Source organism: Saimiri boliviensis, chromosome 13 (assembly GCF_048565385.1).
Source record: "Saimiri boliviensis isolate mSaiBol1 chromosome 13, mSaiBol1.pri, whole genome shotgun sequence".
Lineage (NCBI taxonomy): Eukaryota > Metazoa > Chordata > Mammalia > Primates > Cebidae > Saimiri > Saimiri boliviensis.
In genome coordinates this window covers 105,997,172-106,020,433 of record NC_133461.1, presented here as the reverse complement: position 1 = coordinate 106,020,433, position 23,262 = coordinate 105,997,172, and the positions used below count along the sequence as shown (strand labels likewise).

General features: G+C 41.3%; 1 protein-coding gene across 3 annotated transcripts in view; it reads right to left on the bottom strand.

Annotated features, from left to right (window-relative positions):
- MTMR9 (myotubularin related protein 9) overlaps positions 1–22,088 on the bottom strand; it is a 57,873-nt gene extending 35,785 nt beyond the window's left edge. For 2 of the 3 annotated variants that reach the window (XM_074384162.1, XM_003944175.4), the window contains exons 1-2: positions 21,506–22,088; positions 12,325–12,433 (exon numbers count right to left, since the gene is read on the bottom strand). In XM_074384162.1, the coding sequence (XP_074240263.1) occupies positions 12,325–12,433; positions 21,506–21,687 (291 nt within the window). In that variant the 5' untranslated portion in view covers positions 21,688–22,088. The remainder of the gene's footprint in view (positions 1–12,324; positions 12,434–21,505) is intronic. The other variant, XM_074384163.1, reaches the window with a different exon arrangement.
- Positions 22,089–23,262: the final 1,174 nt, after the last annotated feature.

Genomic DNA, 23,262 nt, shown 5'->3' with positions numbered 1-23,262 from the left:
AAGGCATCTGACACGTAACACTCAAAAGCGTTGATGGGAGGAAAACACAAACAAAAAAATGTAAATACCAATTCTAGAAGAAAAATCAAGTAACACCTCTTGACATCACTTAATAAAGTTTAATAAAACGGTCTCCCTATTTCTGGGGATCAGTTTTTGGTTAGTAAGGTCTTACCTCAAAATCCAGGTATAGCCTAAATAAACATATGTGAATTATTTGAAATCAGGGTTAGTTAGTAACTGTAAAAAAAGGTTGATACAGCTTAGAGATCTATAGTCAGATGGGAATCAGAATGCTGGACTGAAATTCCAAATGCTAGCTGTGCAGTAGGAAAGTAAGGTAACCACTCTATGCCTCAGTTTCCTCAACTGTAAAATGGGGGAAATAACATACCTACATCATAGGGTTGTTGAATATTTAGAGAGATAATGTGTAACAGGCATAGAACAGTGTCTGGCATATAATAAAATCTAACTAATTCCAACTTTTTTTTTTTTTTTTTTTTTTTTTTGAGACAGAGTTTTGCTCTTGCCACTCAGGCTGGAGTATAATGGCACAATCTCAGCTCACTGCAACCTCCGACTCCCGGGTTCAAGCGAATCTCCTTCCTCAGCCTCATGAGTAGCTGGGATTACAGGCACCTGCCACCACACCCAGCTAATTTTTTTGCATTTTTAGTAGAGATGTGATGTCACCACGTTGGCCAGGCTGGTCTCAAATTCCTGACCTCAGGTGATCCACTCGCCTCAGCCTCCCAAAGTGCTGGGATTACAGGCATGAGCCACTGTACCTGGCCAATTTCAGCTATTATATATGCTCTACATATGCAGAAATTCCATCAGTGTTCATTTCCTCCCTTCCTAGACTGGTATGCCATTTGGCCAGGTATCATATCTTTATGCTGCAGGGATCCATTCTCGAATGGGGGCAATAACCCTATCAAGCCCAAATGAACCTATATTTATCTGGAGCACTTGAATCCTGGTAACAGACACAGGAATGAGTAGATGGGAGGAACAGACAGAACATTCTCTATCACCAGGCAGATTCATCCTTCTGACAGAGGGATTACGGAAAAAAAAATTTCTACGACTGGAAAAAAAAAAAGGATACCATATCAATTAGCATAATTCTAACTGCAGGAATGACGGAGACATTCACCCGGACGGGAGGAGAAGGCCCAACAGCATGCTCAGAACGCAGTTACCTCCCTCCAGGTCAGAGGAAGATCAGGCGTGCAAAAGGATAGGCCCATGATTACTTAATAACAGATTGGACATGTAGCTCAGCAGTTTAGCAAAAACATCTCCATCCAAAGTTATTTTTCTATCCATCTATAAATCATGAAACCGTCTCCCCTACCTCACAAAACAAAATATGGAGAAGCATGGCTGTATAATCCATCATCCATATACATATATACACATATACACACACATTTTTTCCTACTTCTATATTGTCTTTGGCTGCCAATCATACCAAACAGAAGCTGAATGGCCAGTGTCCATGTCTGACCTAACTCAGAGCTGCCATCAATCAGCACCATCATTATTTTAAATGCAAGTCAGCAATCACTTTGACAGGCTATAGCACTCATATTTCATCTTGAGACCTTACGTCACTAAAGAGAGGTCTTTTCCTTTAAACACATTAATGCTGAGAGAACTGAAAACATTTCAACTCCAAAGGCAGGTGAAGTACAGAAAAAAAGCTTCACCAACTTATTGCAACAATTTAGAGAACTGAGCACTTGCCAGCTATTCTTCCAATGGGATGCTATGTGTGGCAGCAGAATATATTTGGGTATATGGACTCTTGATTACAAAGGACAGCTCAGCTACGCTATGTGAGAAATTCAATTATTACTCATAAATCATGTCCAGTTGTATTCAGGGGAGGGTGAAGGAGTAGCAGGAGGGATTGTGTGCCAGGAAAAGGATAAAGGACAGGTTAACTATGTTATTCACTGTGCTATGGGAACATTCAGCAGGGCATTCACGTTCTGAGCTCAAATGAGCTCATAATTTATGGCTTCTTTTCAGTCCTAAGGGCTTCTATATAATGAGTCAGTTTCTAAAGAACTTTAGGGCCGGGCGCGGTGGCTCACGCCTGTAATTCCAGCACTTTGGGAGGCCAAGGCGGGCGGATCACAAGGTCAAGAGATCAAGACCATCCTGGTCAATACGGTGAAACCCTGTCTCTACTAAAAATACAAAAAATCAGCTGGGCATGGTGGCACGTGCCTGTAATCCCAGCTTCTTGGGAGGCTGAGGCAGGAGAATTGCCTGAACCCGGGAGGCGGAGGTTGTGGTGAGCCGAGATCGCGCCATTGCACTCCAGCCTGGGTAACAAGAGCAAAACTCCGTCTAAAAAAAAAAAAAAAAAAAAAAGAACTTTATGTAACGTATACAGCTACTTAAACAACTGATCAGCATCAGCAAGTGGGAACACACTTCCCCTTTCTCTTCACCACAGGACCTCACTAGAGGCAGCATCTCTGACATAGACCAGCCAGTCATCTTACAGATGACTTGTCACAAAGGAATAAGAAAAATGTAGACTGGTCGGTGAAAATCCAACCTCCTAACAAAAAAAAAACAAAACAAAAAACAAAAAACAAAAACCCACAAACACACGCTCAGTGGAAGTGGGTAATCTTCCTCTGGCCAGATAGGGGGACATTATTTCAATTTAACAGTCTATAAACTACATGCATTCTCATCCAACTTAACAAATTACATCAAATCAACATCGTGCATTACTTCCAAATGACAGATGTGTAAGACAAACAGCTCAGTTCATCTTCTCATTTCCTTAAAATTCCACAAAGGCAGAAGGAAATGTGTTATGTGCCATTTACTTGGTACTGTAACAGTTTTTCTTCTATTTCTCTATTACTGTTTTAAAAATCACTAAAATCCTACTGACAGATTTTTAAGATTTTCTACCCATTTTAATAGCTAAGCTGATAGCATTTTTTGGACACAAAGTCCAGATTAGTTAGTTATACAAACATGGGAAAAAAAATCAATGTCCCTATAGTGGTCTAGAACGTACGATAAACCTAAGATTAATTGATATAATTTAATGGCAATAATTGAAAATGAGGCAATTTAAAATTTCAGTGTATATCAAAATAGTCCGTTACTATGGAAAAAAATTAGTGTGATCTCTTCAATTTAAACTATCCAAGTAGCATTTCTGTTATTTGTAATCTGAACCAATATTCAATATTGTTTATATAAATATAAAGCAAACACACCCTGTCTTAAGCTCACTGATACCTGAAACTTCAGGTTACTAAGAACAAACAAAAAACTACAATCACTGGTGATATTACTTGCTTTAGAAAAGAAAGAACTTTTTGACAAGATGCAAGATGGCCGAATAGAATCAGCTCTGGAGTGCAGTTCCCAGCCAGAACACAGAGAGTGAGTGATCACCACATTTCCAAACAAGTTTTTAACTGCCCACCAACCAGGAGATTCCCAAGTGGAAAACTGCCACAAGTTTCCAGCATGGCTGATTCAGCCAGGAGAGCAGCGCAGAAAAACTCACACAAATCTGGGGAGCCGTCTCAACTGGCACCTAAAACGCCTGGAAGACAGTCACTCATTCAACTGAAAAAAAGGGGGCTGAACCAGGCAGCCAGGTGATCTGGCTCAGCAGGTCCCACCTCCAAAAAAACCAGTAATCTGAAATGCTCTGGATTGAGAGTCTCACAGCAAGCACAGCTGGACCCGGGACACTACAGCTCTGTGGGGGGAAGGGCAGTCCACCATGACTGAGGCAGTCCGCCATCACCGAGGCAGTCTGGCATTACTGAGGCAGTTCTAACTATATCTCTGTAAACAAAACCACAAAGAAGTTCACACGGCAGCTGGGCAGAGACCACAGCAGCTCAGCAACGCCTCTGCTGGCAGACTGTGATTAGGCTACCTCCTCGCTGGGCAGAGTGTCCCTGAAAAAAGATGGCAGCACATCAGTAACTTAAATATAAACCCTCACCTTCCCAGGACAGAGCACCTGGAAAAAAAATGGCGGTTATGAGTTCCGCTGCAGCAGACTTAAATGTACCTGCCCAGCAGCTCTGAATACAACAATGGAGCTCACAGCTCAGTACTTGAGCGCCTATGGGGGACAGACTGTCTCCTCAAGTAGCTCCCCAACCCCTGTACATCCAAAGAGACACTTCATAAAGGAGAGCTCAGGTGGATATCTGGTGGGTATCCTTCTGGGACAAAGGTAACAGAAGAAAAAACTGGCAGCAACCCTGACTGTTCTGCAGCAACCACAGGTGATGCTCAGGCAAGCAGGGTCTGGAGTGGACCTCCAGCAGTCCTATAGCAGAGGAGCCTGACTGTCAGAAGGCAAACTATAAAATGGAAAGAAATAACTTCATCATCAACAAAAAGGATGTCCACTCAGAGACCCCATCCCAAAGTCACCAACTACAAAGACCACAGGTAGATAAATCCATAAAGGTGAGAAGAAACCAGTGCAAAAAGGATGAAAACACCCAAAACCAGAACACCTCTCCTCCTCCAAGGGATCACAACTCACCAGCAAGCGAACAAAGCAGGATGGAGAATGAGTCTGATGAATTGACAGAAACAGAACGTGAGTAATAACAAACTTCTGTGAGCTAAAAGAACATGTTCTCACCCAATACAAAGAAATTAAGAACCTTGAAAATAGGTTTGAAGAAATGCTAATGAGAATAAACAGCTTAGAGAAGAATATAAATGAATTGATGGAGCTGAAAAACACAACACGAGAACTTCACAAAGAACATACCAGTTTCAGCAGCCAATCGACAAAGCAGAAGAAAGGTTATCAGAGACTGAAGATCAACTCAATGAAATAAAACGAGACGGTAAGATTAGAGAAAAAAAGAGTAAAAAGAAATGAACAAAGCCTCCAAGAAACATGGGATTATGTGAAAAGATCTAATCTACGTTTGATAGGTGTACCTGAATGTGACAGAGAGAATGAATCCAAGCTGGAAAACACTCTTCAGGATATTATCCAGGAAAACTTCCCAATCTAGCAAGGGAGGCCAATATTCAAGTCCAGGAAATACAGAGAACACCACAAACACATTCCTCAAGAAGAGCAATCCCAAGGCACATAATCATTAAATTCACCAGGGTTGAAATGAAGGAAAAAATGCTAAGGGCAGCCAGAGAGAAGGGTCGGGTTACCCACAAAGGGAAGGCCATCTGACTCACAGCAGATCTCTCAGCAGACACCCTACAAGCCAGAATAGAATGGGTACCAATATTCAACATCCTTAAAGAAAAGAACTTTCAACCTAGAATTTCATATCCAGCCAAACTAAGCTTCATAAGCAAAGGAGAAATTAAATCCTTTACAAACAAGCAATTGCTGAGAGATTTCATCATCACCAGGCCTGCCTTAAAAGAGCTCCTGAAAAAAGCACTAAACAAAGAAAGGAACAACCAGAACCATCCACTCCAAAAACCTACCAAATGGTAAAGACCATTGACACAATGATGAAACAGCATCAACCAATGGGCAAAACAACCAGCTACCATCAAAGCGGCAGGATCAAATTCACACTTAACAATATTAACCCTAAATGTAAATGGGCTAAATGCCCCAATCAAAAGACACAGACTGGCAAATTGGATAAAAAGTCAAAACCCATCGGTGTGCTGTATCCAGGAAACCCATCTCAAATGCAAGGACACACATAGGCTCAAAATAAAGGGATGGAGGTAGATTTATCAAGCAAATGGAGAGCAAAAAAAAGCAGGAGTTACAATCCTAATCTCTAATAAAATAGTCTTTAAACCAATAAAGATCAAAAGAGACAAAGAAAGGCATTACATAATGGTAAAAGGATCAATGCAACAAGAAGAGCTAACAATCCTAAATATATATGCACCCAATACAGGAGTACTCCAATACATAAAGCTAGTTCTTAATAACCTATAAAGAGACTTATACTCCCACACAATAATGGAAGACCTTAACTCTCCACTGTCAATATTAGATCAACCAGACAGAAAATTAACAAGGATATCCAGGACTTGAACTCAGATGTGGACCAAGCAAACCTAACAGTCATATACAGAACTCTCCACCCCAAATCCACAGAATACACATGCTTCTCAGCACCACATCACATCTACTCTAAAACTGACCACATAATTCGAAGTAAATCACTGCTTAGCAAATGCAAAAGAACAGAAATCATAACAGTCTCTCAGACCACTGTGCAATCAAATTAGAACTCAGGATTAAGAAACTAACTCAACTGCACAACTTCATGGAAACTGAACAACTGGCTCTTGAATGTTGACTGGATAAACAATGAAAAGAAGGCAGAAAAAAAGATGTTCTTCAAAGCCAACTAGAACAAAGACATAACGTATCAGAATCTCTGGGACATATTTAAAGCGGTGTCTAGAGGGAAGTTTATAGCACTAAATGCCCACATGAGAAGGAAGGAAAGATCTAAAATCAACACCCTATCATCAACATCAAAAGAGCTAGAGGAGCAAGATCAAAAAAACTCAAAAGCTAGCAGAAGACAAGAAATAACTAAGATCAGAGCAGAACTGAAGGAGACAGAGACACAAAAAAACCCTTCAAAAAAAATCAATAAATCCAGCAGCTGGGTTTTTTTTTTTAAAGCAACAAAATAGACAGAAGACCACTAGCCAGATTAATAAAAAAGCAAAGAAAGAATAATCAAATAGATGCAATAAAAAAAGATAAAAGGGATATCACCACAGATTCCACAGAAATATAAACCAGCATCAGAGATTACTAAAAACAACACTATGCACATAAACCATTAAGCCCAGAAGAAATGGATAAATTCCTGGACCCTTGCACCCTCCCAAGCTTAAACCAGGAAGAAGTCAAAACGCTGGAGACCAATAACAAGGGCTGAAACTGAGGCAGCAATTAATAGCCTACTAACCAAAAAAAGCTCAGGACCAGATGGGTTCACAGTTGAATTCTATCAGACATACAAAGAGGAGCTGGTACCATTCCTTCTGAAACAAATCCAAACAATCCGAGAAGAGGAAATCCTTCCCAAATCATTTTATGAGACCAACATCATCCTGATACCAAAAGCCATCAGAGACTCAACAAAAAAAGAAAACTTCAGGCCAATATCCATGAATGAACACAGATGCAAAAATCTTCAATAAAATACTGGCAAACTGATTGCAACAGCACATCAAAAAGCTTATCCATCATGATCAAGTAGGCTTCACCCTGGGGACACAAGGCTGGTTCAACATATGCAAGTCTATAAACGTAATCCACCACATAAACAGAACCAAAGACAAAAACCACATGATCATCTCAATAGATACAGAGAAGGCCTTTGACAAAATTCAACAGCCCTTTATGCTAAAAACTCTCAATAAACTAGGTACTGACAGAACATATCTCAAAATATTAAAAGCTATGTATGACAAACCCACAGCCAGTATCATACTGAATGGGCAAAAACTGGAAGCATTCCCTTTGAAATCTGGCACCAGACAAGGATGCCCTCTCTCACCACTCCTAACTCAATATAGTATTGGAAGTTCTAGCCAGAACAATCAGGCAAGAAAAAGAAATAAAGAGTATTCAATTAGGAAAGGAGGAAGTCAATTTGCAGATGACATGACTGTATATTTAGAAGACCCCATCGTCTCAGCCCAAAATCTCCTGAAACTGATAAGCAACTTCAGCAAAGTCTCAGGACACAAAATCAATGTGCAGAAATCACAAGCATTCCTATACACCAACAACAGACTTAAATAGAGGCAAATCAAGAACAAACTGCCATCCACAACTGCGATAAAGAGAATGAAATACCTAGGAATACAGCTAACAAAGGATGTAAAGGATCTCTTCAAGGAGAACTACAAACCATTGCTCAAGGAAATAAGAGAGGACACAAACAGATGGAATAACATTCCATGCTCATGGTTAGGAAGAATCAATATCATGAAAATGGCCATACTGCCCCAAAGTAATTTATAGATTCAACACTATGCTCATCAAGCTACCTATGACCCTCCTCACAGAACCGGAAAAAAACACCTTAAACTTCATATGGAACCAAAAGAGAGCCTGCATAGCCAAGTCAATTCTCAGCAAAAAGAACAAAGCTGAAGGCATCACACTACCTGACTTCAAACTATACTACAAGGCTACAGTTATCAAAGCAGCATGGGACTGGTACCAAAACAGCAATATAGACCAATGGAACAGAACAGAGGCCTCAAAGGCAACGCCACACATCTACAACCATCTGTTCTTTGACAAACCTCACGAAAACAAGCAATGGGAAAGGATTCCCTGTTTAATAAATAGTCTTGGGAAAACTGGCTAGACATGTGCAGAAAGCAGAAACTGGACCCCTTCCTGACACCTTACACTAAAATTAACTCCAGATAGATTAAAGACTTAAAAATAAGACCTAACACCATAAAAACCCTAGAAGAAAACGTAGGCAAAACCATCCAGGACATAAGCATAGGCAAGGACTTCATGACTAAAACACCGAAAGCATTGGCAACAAAAGCCAAAACAGACAAATGGGATCTAATTAAACTCCAGCCAGAGCTTATGCACAGCAAAAGAAACAATCATTAGAGTGAACCAGCAACCAACAGAATGGGAAAAAATGTTTGCAATCTACCCATCTGACAAAGGGCTAATATCCAGAATCTAAAAAGAACTAAAACATGTAATCCCAGCACTTTGGGAGGCCGAGGCGGGTGGATCACGAGGTCAAGAGATCGAGACCATCCTGGTCAACATGGTGAAACCCCGTCTCTACTAAAAATACAAAAAATTAGCTGGGCATGGTGGCACGTGCCTGTAATCCCAGCTACTCAGGAGGCTGAGGCAGGAGAATTGCCTGAACCCAGGAGGCGGAGGTTGCGGTGAGCCGAGATCGCGCCATTGCACTCCAGCCTGGGTAACAAGAGCGATACTCCATCTCAAAAAAAAAAAAAAAAAAAAAAAAAAGAACTAAAACAGATTTACAAGAAAAAAACAAACAAACCCATTCAAAAGTGGGCGAAGGACATGAACAGATACTTTTCAAAAAAAGACATACATGAGGCCAACAAACATATGAAAAAATGCTCATCATCATTGGTCATTAGGGAAATGCAAATCAAAACCACATTGAGATACCATCTCACTCCAGTTAGAATGGCAATCATTAGCCGGGCACGGTGGCTCAAGCCTGTAATCCCAGCACTTTGGGAGGCCAAGGAGGGTGGATCATGATGTCAAGAGATCGAGACCATCCTGGCCAACATGGTGAAACCCCGTCTCTACTAAAAATACAAAAAATTAGCTGGGCATGGTGGTGCGTGCCTGTAATCCCAGCTACTCAGGAAGCTGAGGCAGGAGAATTGCCTGAACCCAGGAGGCGGAGGTTGCGGTGAGCCGAGATCGCACCATTGCACTCCAGCCTGGGTAACAAGAGTAAAACTCCGTCTCAAAAAAAAAAAAAAGAATGGCAATCATTAAAAAATCAGGAGACAACAGATGCTGGAGAGGATGTGGAGAAACAGGAACACTTTTACACTGTTGGTGGGAGTGTAAATTAGTTCAACCATTGTGGAAGACAGTATGACAATCTCCCAAGGACCTAGAAAGAGAAATTGCATTTGACCCAGCAATCCCATTACTGGGCATATATCCAAAGGATTATAAATTGTTCTATTATAAAGACACATGCACATGTATGTTCATTGTGGCACTGTTTACACTATGAAAGACCGGGAACAAACCTAAATGTCCTTCAATGATAGACTGGACAGGGAAAATGTGGCACATAAACACCATGGAATACCATGCAGCCATGAAAAACAGTAAGTCCGTGTCCTTTGCATGGACATAAATGAATCTAGAAACCATCATTCTCAGCAAACTGATACAAGAACAGAAAATCAAACACCACATGTTCTCACTCACAAGCGGGTGTTGAACAATGACAACACATGAACGCAGGCAGGGGCGCATCACACTGGGGTCTGTTGGGGGGACTTGGGAGGGACAGCAAGGTATAGGTAGTTGGGGAGGGATAACATGGGAAAAAATGCCAGATATAGGTGACAGGGATGGAGGCAGCAAACCACATTGCCATGTGTGTAGCTATGCAACAATCCTGCATGTTCTGTACATGTACCTAGAACCTAAAGTGCAATTATATATATACACACACATGGAAAAAGAAAAGAAAGAATTTTTTAAAAGTCTCACCAGATAGATCCATAACAGTGGAAACAAGTCACAAAAAGACAATGACTTTGATTCTATTTATATGAGATATCTAAAGTAATCAAATTCAGAGAAACAAGGTAGAATAGGGGTTATCAGGGGCTGAAGAGAGGGGCAAATGTGTTGTTTAACACAGAGTTTCGGTTTTGCAAGATGAAAAAGTCCTGGAGATCTGTGGCACAACAATGTGAATGAAGTTATTATACACTACTAAACTGTACACTTCAAAATGGTTAAGACTGTAAATCTTACGTTAGAGGTATTTCCTAACCACGGTTTTTTTGTTTGTTTTTGTTTTTTTCTTTTTCTTTTTTTCTTTCTTTTTTTTTTTTGAGACGGAGTCTTGCTCTGTTGCCAGGCTGGAGCACAGTGGCGCAATCTCAGCTCACTGCAAACTCCGCCTCCTGGGTTCAAGCAATTCTTCCACCTCAGCCTCCCAAGTAGCTGGGACTACAGGCGCGTGCCAAACGCCCGGCTAATTTTTGAATTTTTAGTAGAGACAGGGTTTCACCATGTTGGCCAGGATGGTCTTGATCTCTTGACCTCGTGATCCACCCTCCTTGGTCTCCAAAAGTGCCGGGATTACAGGCGTGAGCCACCGCACCCGGCCTAACCACAGTTTTTAAAAAAAGTGTCACCATAAAATTATACTAAATAATGACAGAGGACCCTCAAATGGTAACTGCTATTTACCAAGTATTATACTAAGCATTCTATACACATCAACTAATAAAATTCTTAAAACAGCCCTAAAAGATAGGTACTATTATCCTTGTTTTATACAAAGTATAAAACAAATCAGAGAAATGTTAAGTACTTTACCAATGGTCACAGGCTACCAAGTGGTAAAATGAAGAGTAAAACTGTGCTATGATTCAATAACATATTAATACATGTAATAATGTATATATATGTGATAATGTAGAATAATATTGTAATTTATTAATATTTCTATTCAAATTTTTAGGATTGCATTAATTACAAAAGATGTACTAGTGTATTCAAGAAGAAACCCTTCCACTTGTAGCAGCTAACCTGGCAGAGAAGTGAACGGTGCAATGGTTAACTCACTAGAGGTTTGCAGTGTCTCTAAGGAAGTCCTCAGAGGGCAGGTGGGAATAGTCGAGTCAATAAGGGCTTCTAGGTCTCTAAATCCATACATACTCAATGTAATGTCACCAAAAGCAATTCTTTTTTTTTTTTTTTTGAGACAGGGTTTTGCTCTTGTTGCCCAAGCTGGAGTGCAATGGCGTAATCTCGGCTCACTGCAGCCTCTGCTTCCTGGGTTCAAAAGATTCTCCTGCCTCAGTCTCTCAAGTAGCTGGGATTACAGACACGTGCCACCACATCTGGATAACTTTTTATATTTTTAGTAGAAACGGGGGTTTCATCATGTTAGCCAGGTTGGTCTTGAACTCCTGACCTCAGGTGATCTGCCTGCCTCAGCCTCCCAAAGTGCTGGGATTACAGGAGTCAGCCATGGCACCCAGCTGACCAAAAGCAATTCTAACTGTATCTATTTTATTGATTTAGAATTTCATATAAGATTTTAGTCGAACAAACCTCAAGTAAAGAAAAGAAAAAAAAGTTTACGGTCTTAGGCACAGAGAAAGTACCAAGATTTGCACAGTGAACATGAAATATCAAGCACAACTTTCAAATTTCTCCCAAGAATCTCTTCACTAAATCTTCTGATGGTTTCCCCAAATAAGAACTCATACACTCAAGTGAAACGGTATCTGTTATTTAACCAATACGAACTCAAGGAAATTCTATGAAGCCACTGGAAATGCAATTCCATGGAATCCCAAGCAATTCATGGAACTGGGGCTATTCATATAAAATGAGTAACACCAGACACTGCTGGAAGTCAAGAAAGCCCGATTACATTCATATAACAATGAACCAGGGTGAGGTTTTTCCTATCAGTCTTCAGTACTTGAGTCAGAGAACATGACTAAATTATCTAATGAAGAAATGTAAGAGCTATACTGAGTCATAGTATAAAATTACGTTTCATTAGATTTTGCTTCCAAAATACTTACCTCAATGGAACTGGCTATATTCAAGCATTCCTCCATTCCAGGAATATCTAACTGAATAATTCGAAAATCTTTACATTTTATGATGATGGTACCCAGTGATCCCACAAATCTGTAAGAAATTGCAAATCACATTTAGGAACACATATGTTACTAACTTTAAATATATTATCATTTATTTGAAAAGAGGATGGAGTTGTAGTTACTAACTATATTAACTTTCTTCTCAATTACTCTAATCAAGGAAGAAGCAAGACTACATCATTAAAACGTGAGCCATACATTACTTACTACATATATTTTTTAAATTTCAAATATATAAAGTAATTCACATTAGGCTAATTGTTTTGATGGAGATTATTTGGGGCCTTATTTCAAAGAAGAGGAAAAAGACCTGTAACTAATATATTAAGTGCTTGTAGAGAGGTATTTCCGGAGCATAGGAAAATAGTTCATTTCAGATTTTATTTACTTCCAAGTGATACATACTATGTATCAATTTATAAAAAGTAATATATTTGACAAAATCTAACATCCATTTCTGATTTAAAAACATGAAAAACCAAAAATTGCTCAGCAAACTTGGAACGGAAGGGAACTTTCTCAACCTGATAAAGGCATTTACAAAAAACAAAAACAAAAACAGAAAACCCTAAATAGCACACTTAATGGTGAATGACTGAATTATTTCTCTCTAAAATCATGAGTAACACCAAGATGTTCACTCTCACCACTTCTATTCACCATTGTACTACTGAAGGTTATAGCTAGTGCAGTAAGGTAAAAAGAATAAAAATAGATTGAAGAGGAAGAAGTAAAACTGTCTTTACTTGCAGATGATGATTGTGTAATGTACCCAGAATTTTCCTTTTATTGTCAATTTTCTCCCAAATTCATCTAGTGATACAACGTAATTCCAAACAAAATCACAGCAGACTTTTATGTAGAAACTCAAAAAGTGTTTCTAAAATTCATAAAGAAATGCAAATGTCTTCAAACAGCCAAAACAACTATGAATAAGAACAAAGTTGGATGGCTAACGCTACATAATCTCAAGGCTTACTATAAAGCTATAGTAATTAAGACAGTGTGATAATGACATGATGATAAACAGACCAACTGAACAGAAAAAAAAGAGTCCAGAAACAAATCCACTTACACGTGAACAAAGACAGAAAGACATTTCATTTAAGACAGGTCAGTCTTTTTAACAAATGGTGCTGGAACAATTGGATAACCTTTTTTTTTTTTTTTTTTAAAGAATTTGAATCTCTGTCATGAACCATATACGAAAACTAACTCAAAATGGGATCGTTTACCAAAATGTGAAACCTAAAGTTATAAAACTGCTAGAAGAAAACATGAGAGAAAATATTGTGACCTTAGATGAGAAAATGGTTTCTTAGGTAAGACACTAAAATCCCAATCTCTACAAGAACAAACTGACAAATTGGACATCTTAAAAAGGCAAAACAACTGCTTGAAGGACAGAGTTAAAGGGCATGAAAAGGTTAAGCCACAGGGCATTCCGGTAGGCTGCTGAGGAGCTCCTCAACAGGCTACACTACATTTATTGCTAAAATGTTTCTTCCTTCACCAATAAATTAACTTTACTGTAACTTTTTTACTTTATAAACTTTTTAATCTCTTAACTTTTTGTCTCTTTTGTAATCACAGTAGGCTGAAAATACATACACACTATACAGCTGTACAAAAATATTTTCCTTCTTTATATCCTCATTCTATAAGCTTTTTTCAATTAAAAAAGTTTGGCAATCTTTCTTGTTAAAACCTTAGACACAAACACACACATTAGCCTAGGCCTACACAGGGTCAGGACCATCGATATCACTGTCTTCCACCTCCACATCTTGCCCTACTGGGAAGTCTTCAGGGGAAATATTAATAACATGCCTGGAGCTGTCATCTCCTATGATGACAATGCCTTCTGGGTAACTCTCGACGGACATGCCTGACTCTGTTTTACAGTGAACATTCCTCAAGAAGTAAAAGGAGTACAGTCTAAAATAACAATAAAAATTATAATGCAGTAAATACATAAACCAGTAACAAAGTTGTTCATGGTCATTTATAAATATTATGTGATGTATGCCATTGTATGTGCTATACTGTACATATAATATAGCATACATAAACGACCAGCACCCCCAGTTTGTTTATACCAACATCACCACAAACACAATGTCACTGGGCAAAAGAAGCTTTTCAGGTCCATTACAGTCTTATGGGACTACCATCATATACATAATAAATCACATGACTATATGTATATACAAACCTACACTCTCAAAACTTAATAAGAAAGCAAATTATTCATTACAATGGGCAAAACATAGGAACGGTCACTTAGCAAATAAAAAAAAAGAGACATATGGATGGCAAATAAGCACAGGAAAAGATGCCCTACACCATTAGTCATCAGGGAAATGCAAAGTTAAACCACAGTAAGATATCACTTAACATTATTGGTACGGCTAAAATGTAAAAGACAGACCACAGCAAGTGAGGACAAGAATGTGGAAGAACTAGAACTCTCACACACGGCTCATAGGAATATAAAACTGTAAATACAAGCACTTTGGAAAAGAGTTTGGGCAGCTTCTTAAAAAGTAAAACATATACCCACATCTGATCCAGCCATTCCACTGGCAAGTAAATGGCTTGCCACCCAAGAGAAAAGAAACCCCACGTTCATACAGAGACTTGCATAAGAATGTGAAAAACAGCTGCATTTAACAGCCTCAAACTACAAACAACCCACATTTCCGTCACCAGATGAATAAATGAACTATGGAGTACTATACAGTGGACTCGTACTCAGCAATAAGAATAAACTATTAATATATACCACATGGACAAACCTCAAAAGAGAGTACTGCATGATTTATGTTGTATTGACATAAATTTCTAGATAATGCAAACTCAACTGTGACTACTTGGAAAAGAAGGAAGGGTTTATGAAAGGGCCAGAAAACTTTTGGGGGTGATAAATTCATTATCTTGAACTTATGGCGACAGTATCAGCATGTGCACATACGTCAAAACACATCAAAGTTTACACTTCAAATATGTTTAGTGTTATATGTCGACTGTACTTAAATAAAGCTGTTTCAAAAATCACTGTCACTCTGCCTGAGCTGGAAGTGAAAGACACATAACCAAATTATCAGTTAAAAAAAAAAAGAAAAAATTAATGTACAAGACATACGGTTATTCTTTTGAAAATTTTCACATCATCTTCTCTTGTCATTCTAACTCATTTTGTAAAGTGAATTTTGTTTCGTTAGTCTTGCAGGTTTTACTTAGTTGTTATAAAGTATAGTGAATGACTAGGAGTTAAAAATAATTGTTACCTTATATCAGAACAAATATGCTATAAACTATCAAAGTATTCTCCATTTATTCAATGTTTCTAGTCAATTACTATTACTTGTAGAACAGTAGGCCATGAAAAATATATTTTAAAAGCGTAAGAGCTCCCTCCACAAAATTCCTATGGTTCGCATCAGTTGTCAGATTGAGTTCTATTTTATCATTTTCTCCTTACTGTCCCATCCATGCCCTGTATATACGCCTATCAGAGCATTTAAAATACTTTATTAAACTTTCTAGCTTATATGTTTATTTCTTATAACGGCTCTTAGTTATTTTCAGGTAGAAGCCATGTTTGATTAATTTCTACAGCCCCAGCTCCTAGTACAGCACCCAGCATATACACAATCTTAAAGCTCCATGAAGGGACTTAAAGGAGGATCTAAATAATGTACCATGTCAATTTGACTCCAATCAATCTATAAATCCGAAACAGTTCATTTTTTTAAAATCCTACGAAACCTGTATAAAGTCTGTGGTCTAGTGAGCAGCACTGCACCAATGTCAGAATCCTAATTTTGATAATACTACAGTCATAAAACATGTCACCATTCGGGGAAGCTGGGTAGAAGATTCCCAAACCTCCATGCACGATTTTTTGCAACGGCCTGTGAATCTTCAATTATTATTAAAGACTTTTTAAAATCCCATGAATAGACTTTAAAATCCCATGAAGTTTTCCAAAACTGCATGGAAACCGAAGGGTCAAAACAGTGTTGTCAACTTTAAAAAAAAAAAAAAAAAAAAGGAAAGCGGGACAACTAGCACTATTTGATTTTTGGATATATCACAAAGCCATAGAAGAAAATAGGATGACGACTAAAGAACAGATGAGTGAACCAACAGATTATGACAAAGAACTCAGAAATAGACCCGTACATAAGGATAACTTGATATAAATTAGCCAAGGCTGGGATGTCAGGTGATGGGATTAAGAAAACTGGCTTCCTTGCTCTACGGAGAAAAATTGGTTCCTATCATACTTGAAACAAAGATAGAATCCAAATGAATTAAAGACCTAAAAATAAACAGTAAAACTATGAAGCTACTGTGGAAGAAAGTGTAGGAGAACATCCTGGTGATTTGGGGCGGGGAAGGAGTTCTTAAGACAAACCACACATCACAAAGCAAAACATTGGCAAGTTTTGCATTAAAATGAAAGACTTCTGTTCAACAAAGGACATCACAGATAAAGTAACGGATGAATGACAAACGAGGAGAAGACATTCATAATGCCTAAATGAAGATGAGTACCCACAGAGTACACAAGTAACCCACAAATCAACATGAGAAAGACAATAAACCCAATGTTTATAAGAAGCCCACAGAAATTAGGCCATTCACAGAAAGGAAAAAAAAAAATTAAGTATATTCCTCACAAGCATATATAAGTAAACTCACTAATAATTAGTAAAATTCAAATGAAAGTAAAGCAATAATTATTTCACAATCTTCAGACTGGAAAAATTAGAAAGACAATACCAAATGTTGGTAAGAAAGTGGAGAAGAGGTACCTTTCCTGCACCATAATGGGAAGGCAATCTGCAATCATCATTCTGGAAAGCAATTCGTTTGTGAAATGAGTTATACACCTGCTTTATGGCTCAGTCCCATCCTAGGCGCAGTCTTGGAGGAATTACGGCATAAGACTACATAAGGGGACATGAATGAGTATGTTTAACAGAGCTGTCTGTGACAGCAGGGAGTTGGAGGTTACCTGAAAGATCTGTTAAGTAAGCTTTTTAGATACTCTGGAATTCTATGCTACTGTCAGAAGCAGTGAAATGGTTGTACACACAGCAATAGAAAGAGACCTTGAAAGAGTACTGAATCAACATAGGAGCAGAACAAGATCTACAACATACTCCCTGTTAGGCAAATTAAACTCACACATGCATGTGTGCACACACCCATACACAACTAAAATGGTTGCCTACAGGGATTGTGGGTAAGGCAGGAAATGGGAGTGAAACTTATGGATGAAGAAAATAAAAAACAGAGGAAACCTTTTAAGGAATCAACCATGAAAATGATGAGTCATCAACTGAGTAGAATTAACTCAATTTTCTGAGGTCCATTAGAAAAAACAGGTATAACTGTAAAACTTGTGTGCAACCTTGTATGTTGAAAGGATCAAATAAAATGATGTTAGCAATGTATATGAACATATTCCACAGACTCGTAAAGCATTATTGAACACAACTTTCTACAAGGTTCAGAGAGGTTGAGTAACTTGCCCAAAGGCACTTATGTAGTAAGAGGCAGAACTGAAGGAGTCATCCTTAACGACTTTCTCTCTCACCTCATTTACAATTCACCAGCAAGGCAAGGCAGCTCAACCTTCAAAAACACATCCCAAATCAGATTCCTTGTGACTACACTATTGTTTGTTTGTTTGTTTGTTTGTTTGTTTGTTTGTTTTTTAAGACGGAGTCTGGCTCTGTCACCCAGGCTGGAGTGCAGTGGCATGATCTCGGCTCACTGCAACATCTGCCTTCTGGGCTCAAGCAATTTTCCTGCTGCAGCCACCTGAGTAACTGGGATTACAGGCGTGTACCACCACGCCCAGCTATTTTTTGTATTTTTCATAGATAAGGTTTAACCATATTGGCCAGGCTGGTCTCGAACTCCTGACCTCAGCTGATCTGGCCGCCTCAGCCTCTCACAGTGCTGGGATTACAGGCATGAGCCACCACGCCCAGCCCAGCCCACCATCACCTTTTATGTGAACTACTCTACTCTAACTGGGCCTGCTGCTTCCGCTCTTGCCCCTGTGCGGTGTATTTTCTGCCAGCAGCCAGAATCATCTTCTAAAACATCTATCAGCTGTTGCTTCCTAGCTTTCACCTCTTCAAGGGCTCCCACTGAAACCACTACAGTGGCCTGCAGGCTCTCCAGGGTCTAGCCACTGCTTATCCCTCCAGCCAACGGCTCTACCACAGACTTCCCCTACCCTCTATTTCCTGCCCTGCAGCCACGCTGGCCTCTTTGTTCCTCTCTGCACATGCCAAGCATGTTCCCCATCTCAAGTCCTTGCATTCACTGTTCCCTCCGGCTGGAATGCTCTTCCTCCAGATACTCTTATTTCTAGCATCCTCATTTCATTCCGGTCTCTAGTCAGACGTCACCTGTCTTCTCTGAAATCCTTTCTAAAGACACTGCTTCCCGGTGCTCTCTGTCCTCTCTTCTTCTATTACTGTCCTTCCTAGCACTTATTACCTGACATCATCATACTTATTTATGTCTGGACTTACTGGATTGTCCATCTCCCCGGCCAGTACCTAAGCACCTTGTCTTAGCTACCACTGAAGCCGCACAGCTCAGACAGCGCACATGGAAAACAGATGGATGTCAAGATTTCTTTAAAGCACAAATTTAACAAACTCTGATCTGATCCCTCCCCAATGCTCTTTCCACTACACTGCACTGCTTCCCAGGAAAAGGATAAATGTGTGTACAGTTAATCATTCTCTCCTACGTCAAAGGTTAACATCTCATCTGCCTTCTTCTTCATGCACTACAAGGCCCAGCACCTTGTAAATGCAAGGTAAACAGGAGGAAACGAATGAATGAACAGTAACCATCATAAAAGGTAAATCAGAAAGAAAAGACAGTTGATGGTCATGGAGAGGCTACTAATTTGTATTCGGTGGCATTGCTGACCATTCGGTGGTCAACCCTTTATTTCCTATGTAGCTGTATGCCCAAGTCACAGTTAGAAGTTTCAAAGGAGATAAAAATGAAGTCCAGTTGCGGAATTAACAGAAGAATCTGTGAAGGAGGTGGAGGACGAAACAGTTAAACCGAATACTCATAGATGGGTAACAAGCTCATTGCCTGTGAACTCCTGAAAGATAAGAGCTGTAATATATTTTACTCATCTCAGTGTTCTAAAGGCCTCACAAAATGTCCAGAACATAAAGGCATTTGGCGAATGTTTAACAAACTTGGGAGAAGAGAGACATTCCCGTGGAAGGAAGTCAATAAAATACACAGATGACAGAATACAGGACATACACAAGCACCAGTAAATGGTGAGGACTGGCTGGTAAAAAAGGGGTTCATGGAAGGAAGTGCAAGACAGGCTCGTTAAAAGAAATGGCAAGAAATAAAGTGAGAAAGTAGTTCAGGGCCAGGACACGGAATGCCATGAATGACCGAGGGTTCAGATTTTCAATGAGAGTCCACTCAAGGCCTTTTTTTTTAAGATGGAATTTCGCTTTCGTCGCCTAGGCTGAAGTGCAGTGGCGGAATCTCAGCTCACTGCAACCTCCACCTCCCAGGTTCAACCGATGTTTCTGCCTCAGCCTCCTGAGTAGCTGAAATTACAGGCGCCCCCACCATGCCTGACCAATTTTTGGTATTTTTAGTAGACATGGAGTTTCATCATTTTGTCCAAGTTGGTCTCTAACTCCTGAGCTCAGGTGATCTGCCAGCCTTGGTCTCCCAAAGTGCTGGGATTACAGGCGTGAGCCACCGTGCCTGGCCCGCTTAAGACTTTATACAGCAAAAGTTGACTTGAGACTAATAAGAGCCTCAATCAATTTGTGGTCAATAAGAGCACAAATCAATCACTGAATCCACCACTGCTTCACCCAAACTGCTTGCAATTCTATCATTAGAAATTATTATTTTAGGCCTGGCACAGTGGCTCATGCCTGTAATCCCAGCACTGTCGGAGGCCAACGCAGGCGGATGACCAGGCCAAGAGTTCCAGACCAGCTAGGCCAATATGGTGAAACCCCATCTCTACTAAAAACTACAAAATTTAGCCAGCCATGGTGGCGCGCACCTGTAACCGCAGCTACTCCGGAAGCTGAGGCAGGAGAATTGCTGGATACCGGGAGGTACAGGTTGCAGTGGGCCAAGATTATGCCACTGCACTCCAGCCCGGGCAACAGAGCTAGACTATGCCTCAGAAAGAAAAAAAAAGAAGAAGAAAAGAAGAAAAGAAATTATTATTTTAAGGCATACCGTCTCTAGGAATCTTCCTAATACCCAAATTCTCCTGTGAGGCAACAGAAACATTGTTATCATGCATTTATCCTTCAGTGTAAACTGGATCATCAGTTTGCCCTCTCCTGACTAGGGAGAAGCCACTAGGGAGACGGGAATTTTGACTACAGATGAAAGTATAACTTTTTTAATTCGAGGAACTCCCTTGGAAAGATAAAGTCTGGAGTGCAAAAAAGGATAAAGAGGTTAATTGGCCCTGCCTTTCCTTGAGAGCCAATCCTGTTCTTTCAGCAAACAGAACTAGGTAAAGATGAAGGGAATAAAGACATCAGAATCTCCCTTAGTGAGAATGAAATTGATGACCCAGAAGAAACATGATAAACTGAACATTTTTCAGCAATATAAAAATGGTTCTGTGGTATGTGAACACTCATAGCTTTGCAATCGGTTGCGTTTTCCTCAAAAATGGTAAAGACTTTACCTAAATCACATCCAGCCACAACTTCATGAACAGCAATGGACAATACCGATTCAAGGAACACGACCGGGCAAGAAGAAATGTATAAAGGCAATGCCGAAAATCCACCCAAATGGTGTTAAGAACCAGAAATGATCATCTGAAAACTCCATCCAGGTTTAATGGAAACCGGGTCTTCCATCCGGACAGCTTTCTGCTTGGTGAAACTCAATTCCTGATTCTAGGCCACAGAGGGCTGGCTCGTCTTTCCTGCCAGCTGGGCGGCAGGATGGGCTGAAAACGCCAGGAAGCGTTCCCCGGGGCGCCCACGGGGGACCCCCCGGTCCCCTGCGGAGCTGGGGTGGGACCGGCACTCACCGCTTGTCGATGGCGTCGATGTTTGAATGGAGGAGCCACAGCTCCTCCGTGTTGTCCTGCCGGGAGGACAGGATGAGGTGGTGGCCCGTCAGGCACAGGGTGCCCTCGACGGCCGGGTAGAAAGGCCGGTGCAGCACCACATTGTCCACCCGCGGGGTCTTAATCAGCTCCGCAAACTCCATGCTCCCCCCGCGGCCGGAGCCAGGAAGGCGAGCCCGGGAGGTGCGAGGCGGTTACCCCGCCGCAGGGAGAGAAGCGGAACTACCCGGCGCGGGGCTGGCCCGTGGGGCGGGGCCGGCCGGGCGGTGAGGTTGGGCCCGCCCCAGAAAGGGTGGGCGCGGCGAGGCCTGCAGCCGCCGGCACCGGCCGCGGGAGACAGCAGGTGGGGCTGGGCTAGGCCCGGGCGCCTCTCTCGCACCGCCCGGTCCGCCAGGCCCAGGACTCGGCCACAGAGAACGCCTTTCCACAGGCCCAGGCACCGCCACTGCCGCTGGGGACCCCGTCCCGCGTGGGCAGGCAGAGGGAAGAAGGAGGATGCCGCGTCGGGACCCGCTTCCACGCCCTGGCCGCTAGGGACTCCTGGCGGAAGTGGCTACTTGCTGCTGGAGCTCACAGCAACTCCGGGCGGAAGCAGCCGATCTCAAAACTCGGAAGACGCGGTCGCAGCCGGAAGTCGCTCCCCTCTAGGTACTCTGGAAATGCCTCCGGAAACACAGCCGGAACGGAAGATTTGAGTTCCTACGAGAAAAAAAAGCTTGTCTTTTGCCTTCACGCCCTCCCGCCGCCCTTGTCACCCACCTATAAATAGTCCTCAGCAGCAGAGACCGAGGAAGAAAGGACGGCGCGGGGAGGTCCCTGTCTCGTCTCCCTCTTCTTGAGTAGAGCTCCCTTCCAGAAGCGCTTCAGAGTGTGGGGCTGCTGTTAATTGTGACGATTGTTATGCGTTAGCCATGAAGAGATGGGAAGTCTGGGATGGAGGGGGTGACTGTGACCTTGGGGAATCCTCCAGGGGTCAGGGAGGGACACGGGGTCGCTCCACAGGCTCCCCGAGAGCGCCGCGCCACGACGTGTGACCTGGAGAGAAAAGGAAAAACAGGAGCTGGGCGCGGTGGCTCAAGCCTGTAATCCCAGCACTTTGGGAGGCCGAGGCGGGTGGATCACGAGGTCAAGAGATCGAGACCATCCTGGTCAACATGGTGAAACCCCGTCTCTACTAAAAATACAAAACATTAGCTGGGCGTGGTGGTGCATGCCTGTAATCCCAGCTACTCAGGAGGCTGAGGCAGGAGAATTGCCTGAACCCAGGAGGCGGAGGTTGCGGTGAGCCGAGATCGCGCCATTGCACTCCAGCCTGGGCAACAAGAGTGAAACTCTTGTCTCAAAAAAAAAAAAAAAGAAAGAAAGAAAGAAAGAAAAACAGGAATACCTGAGAAAGGAAGCCAAGGAGCTGTGGATGCAATGAACAGAAAAGTTACTTGGCATGCTGGAGGCCACCCAGTTGCTCTGCTGCGGAGCCTCGGCTTCAGTCTGCAGCTATGAGACCCAGCGCATCGGTCACCACCGCACAGCCTCCCCGTCAGACGCCCTCATTACGCCAAACATGTATCCAAATAATGACTCCTTTGCTTGTTCCTTTCCCACCGCCCACTTGAAACTGACATTTTTATTCAAAAATAGGACATGGAAGAGCAATATGTTTGAGTGCTGCTCTGCCGTGCCTCCATTGACTTTGAAATCCTCACCATCTAGTACCTAAG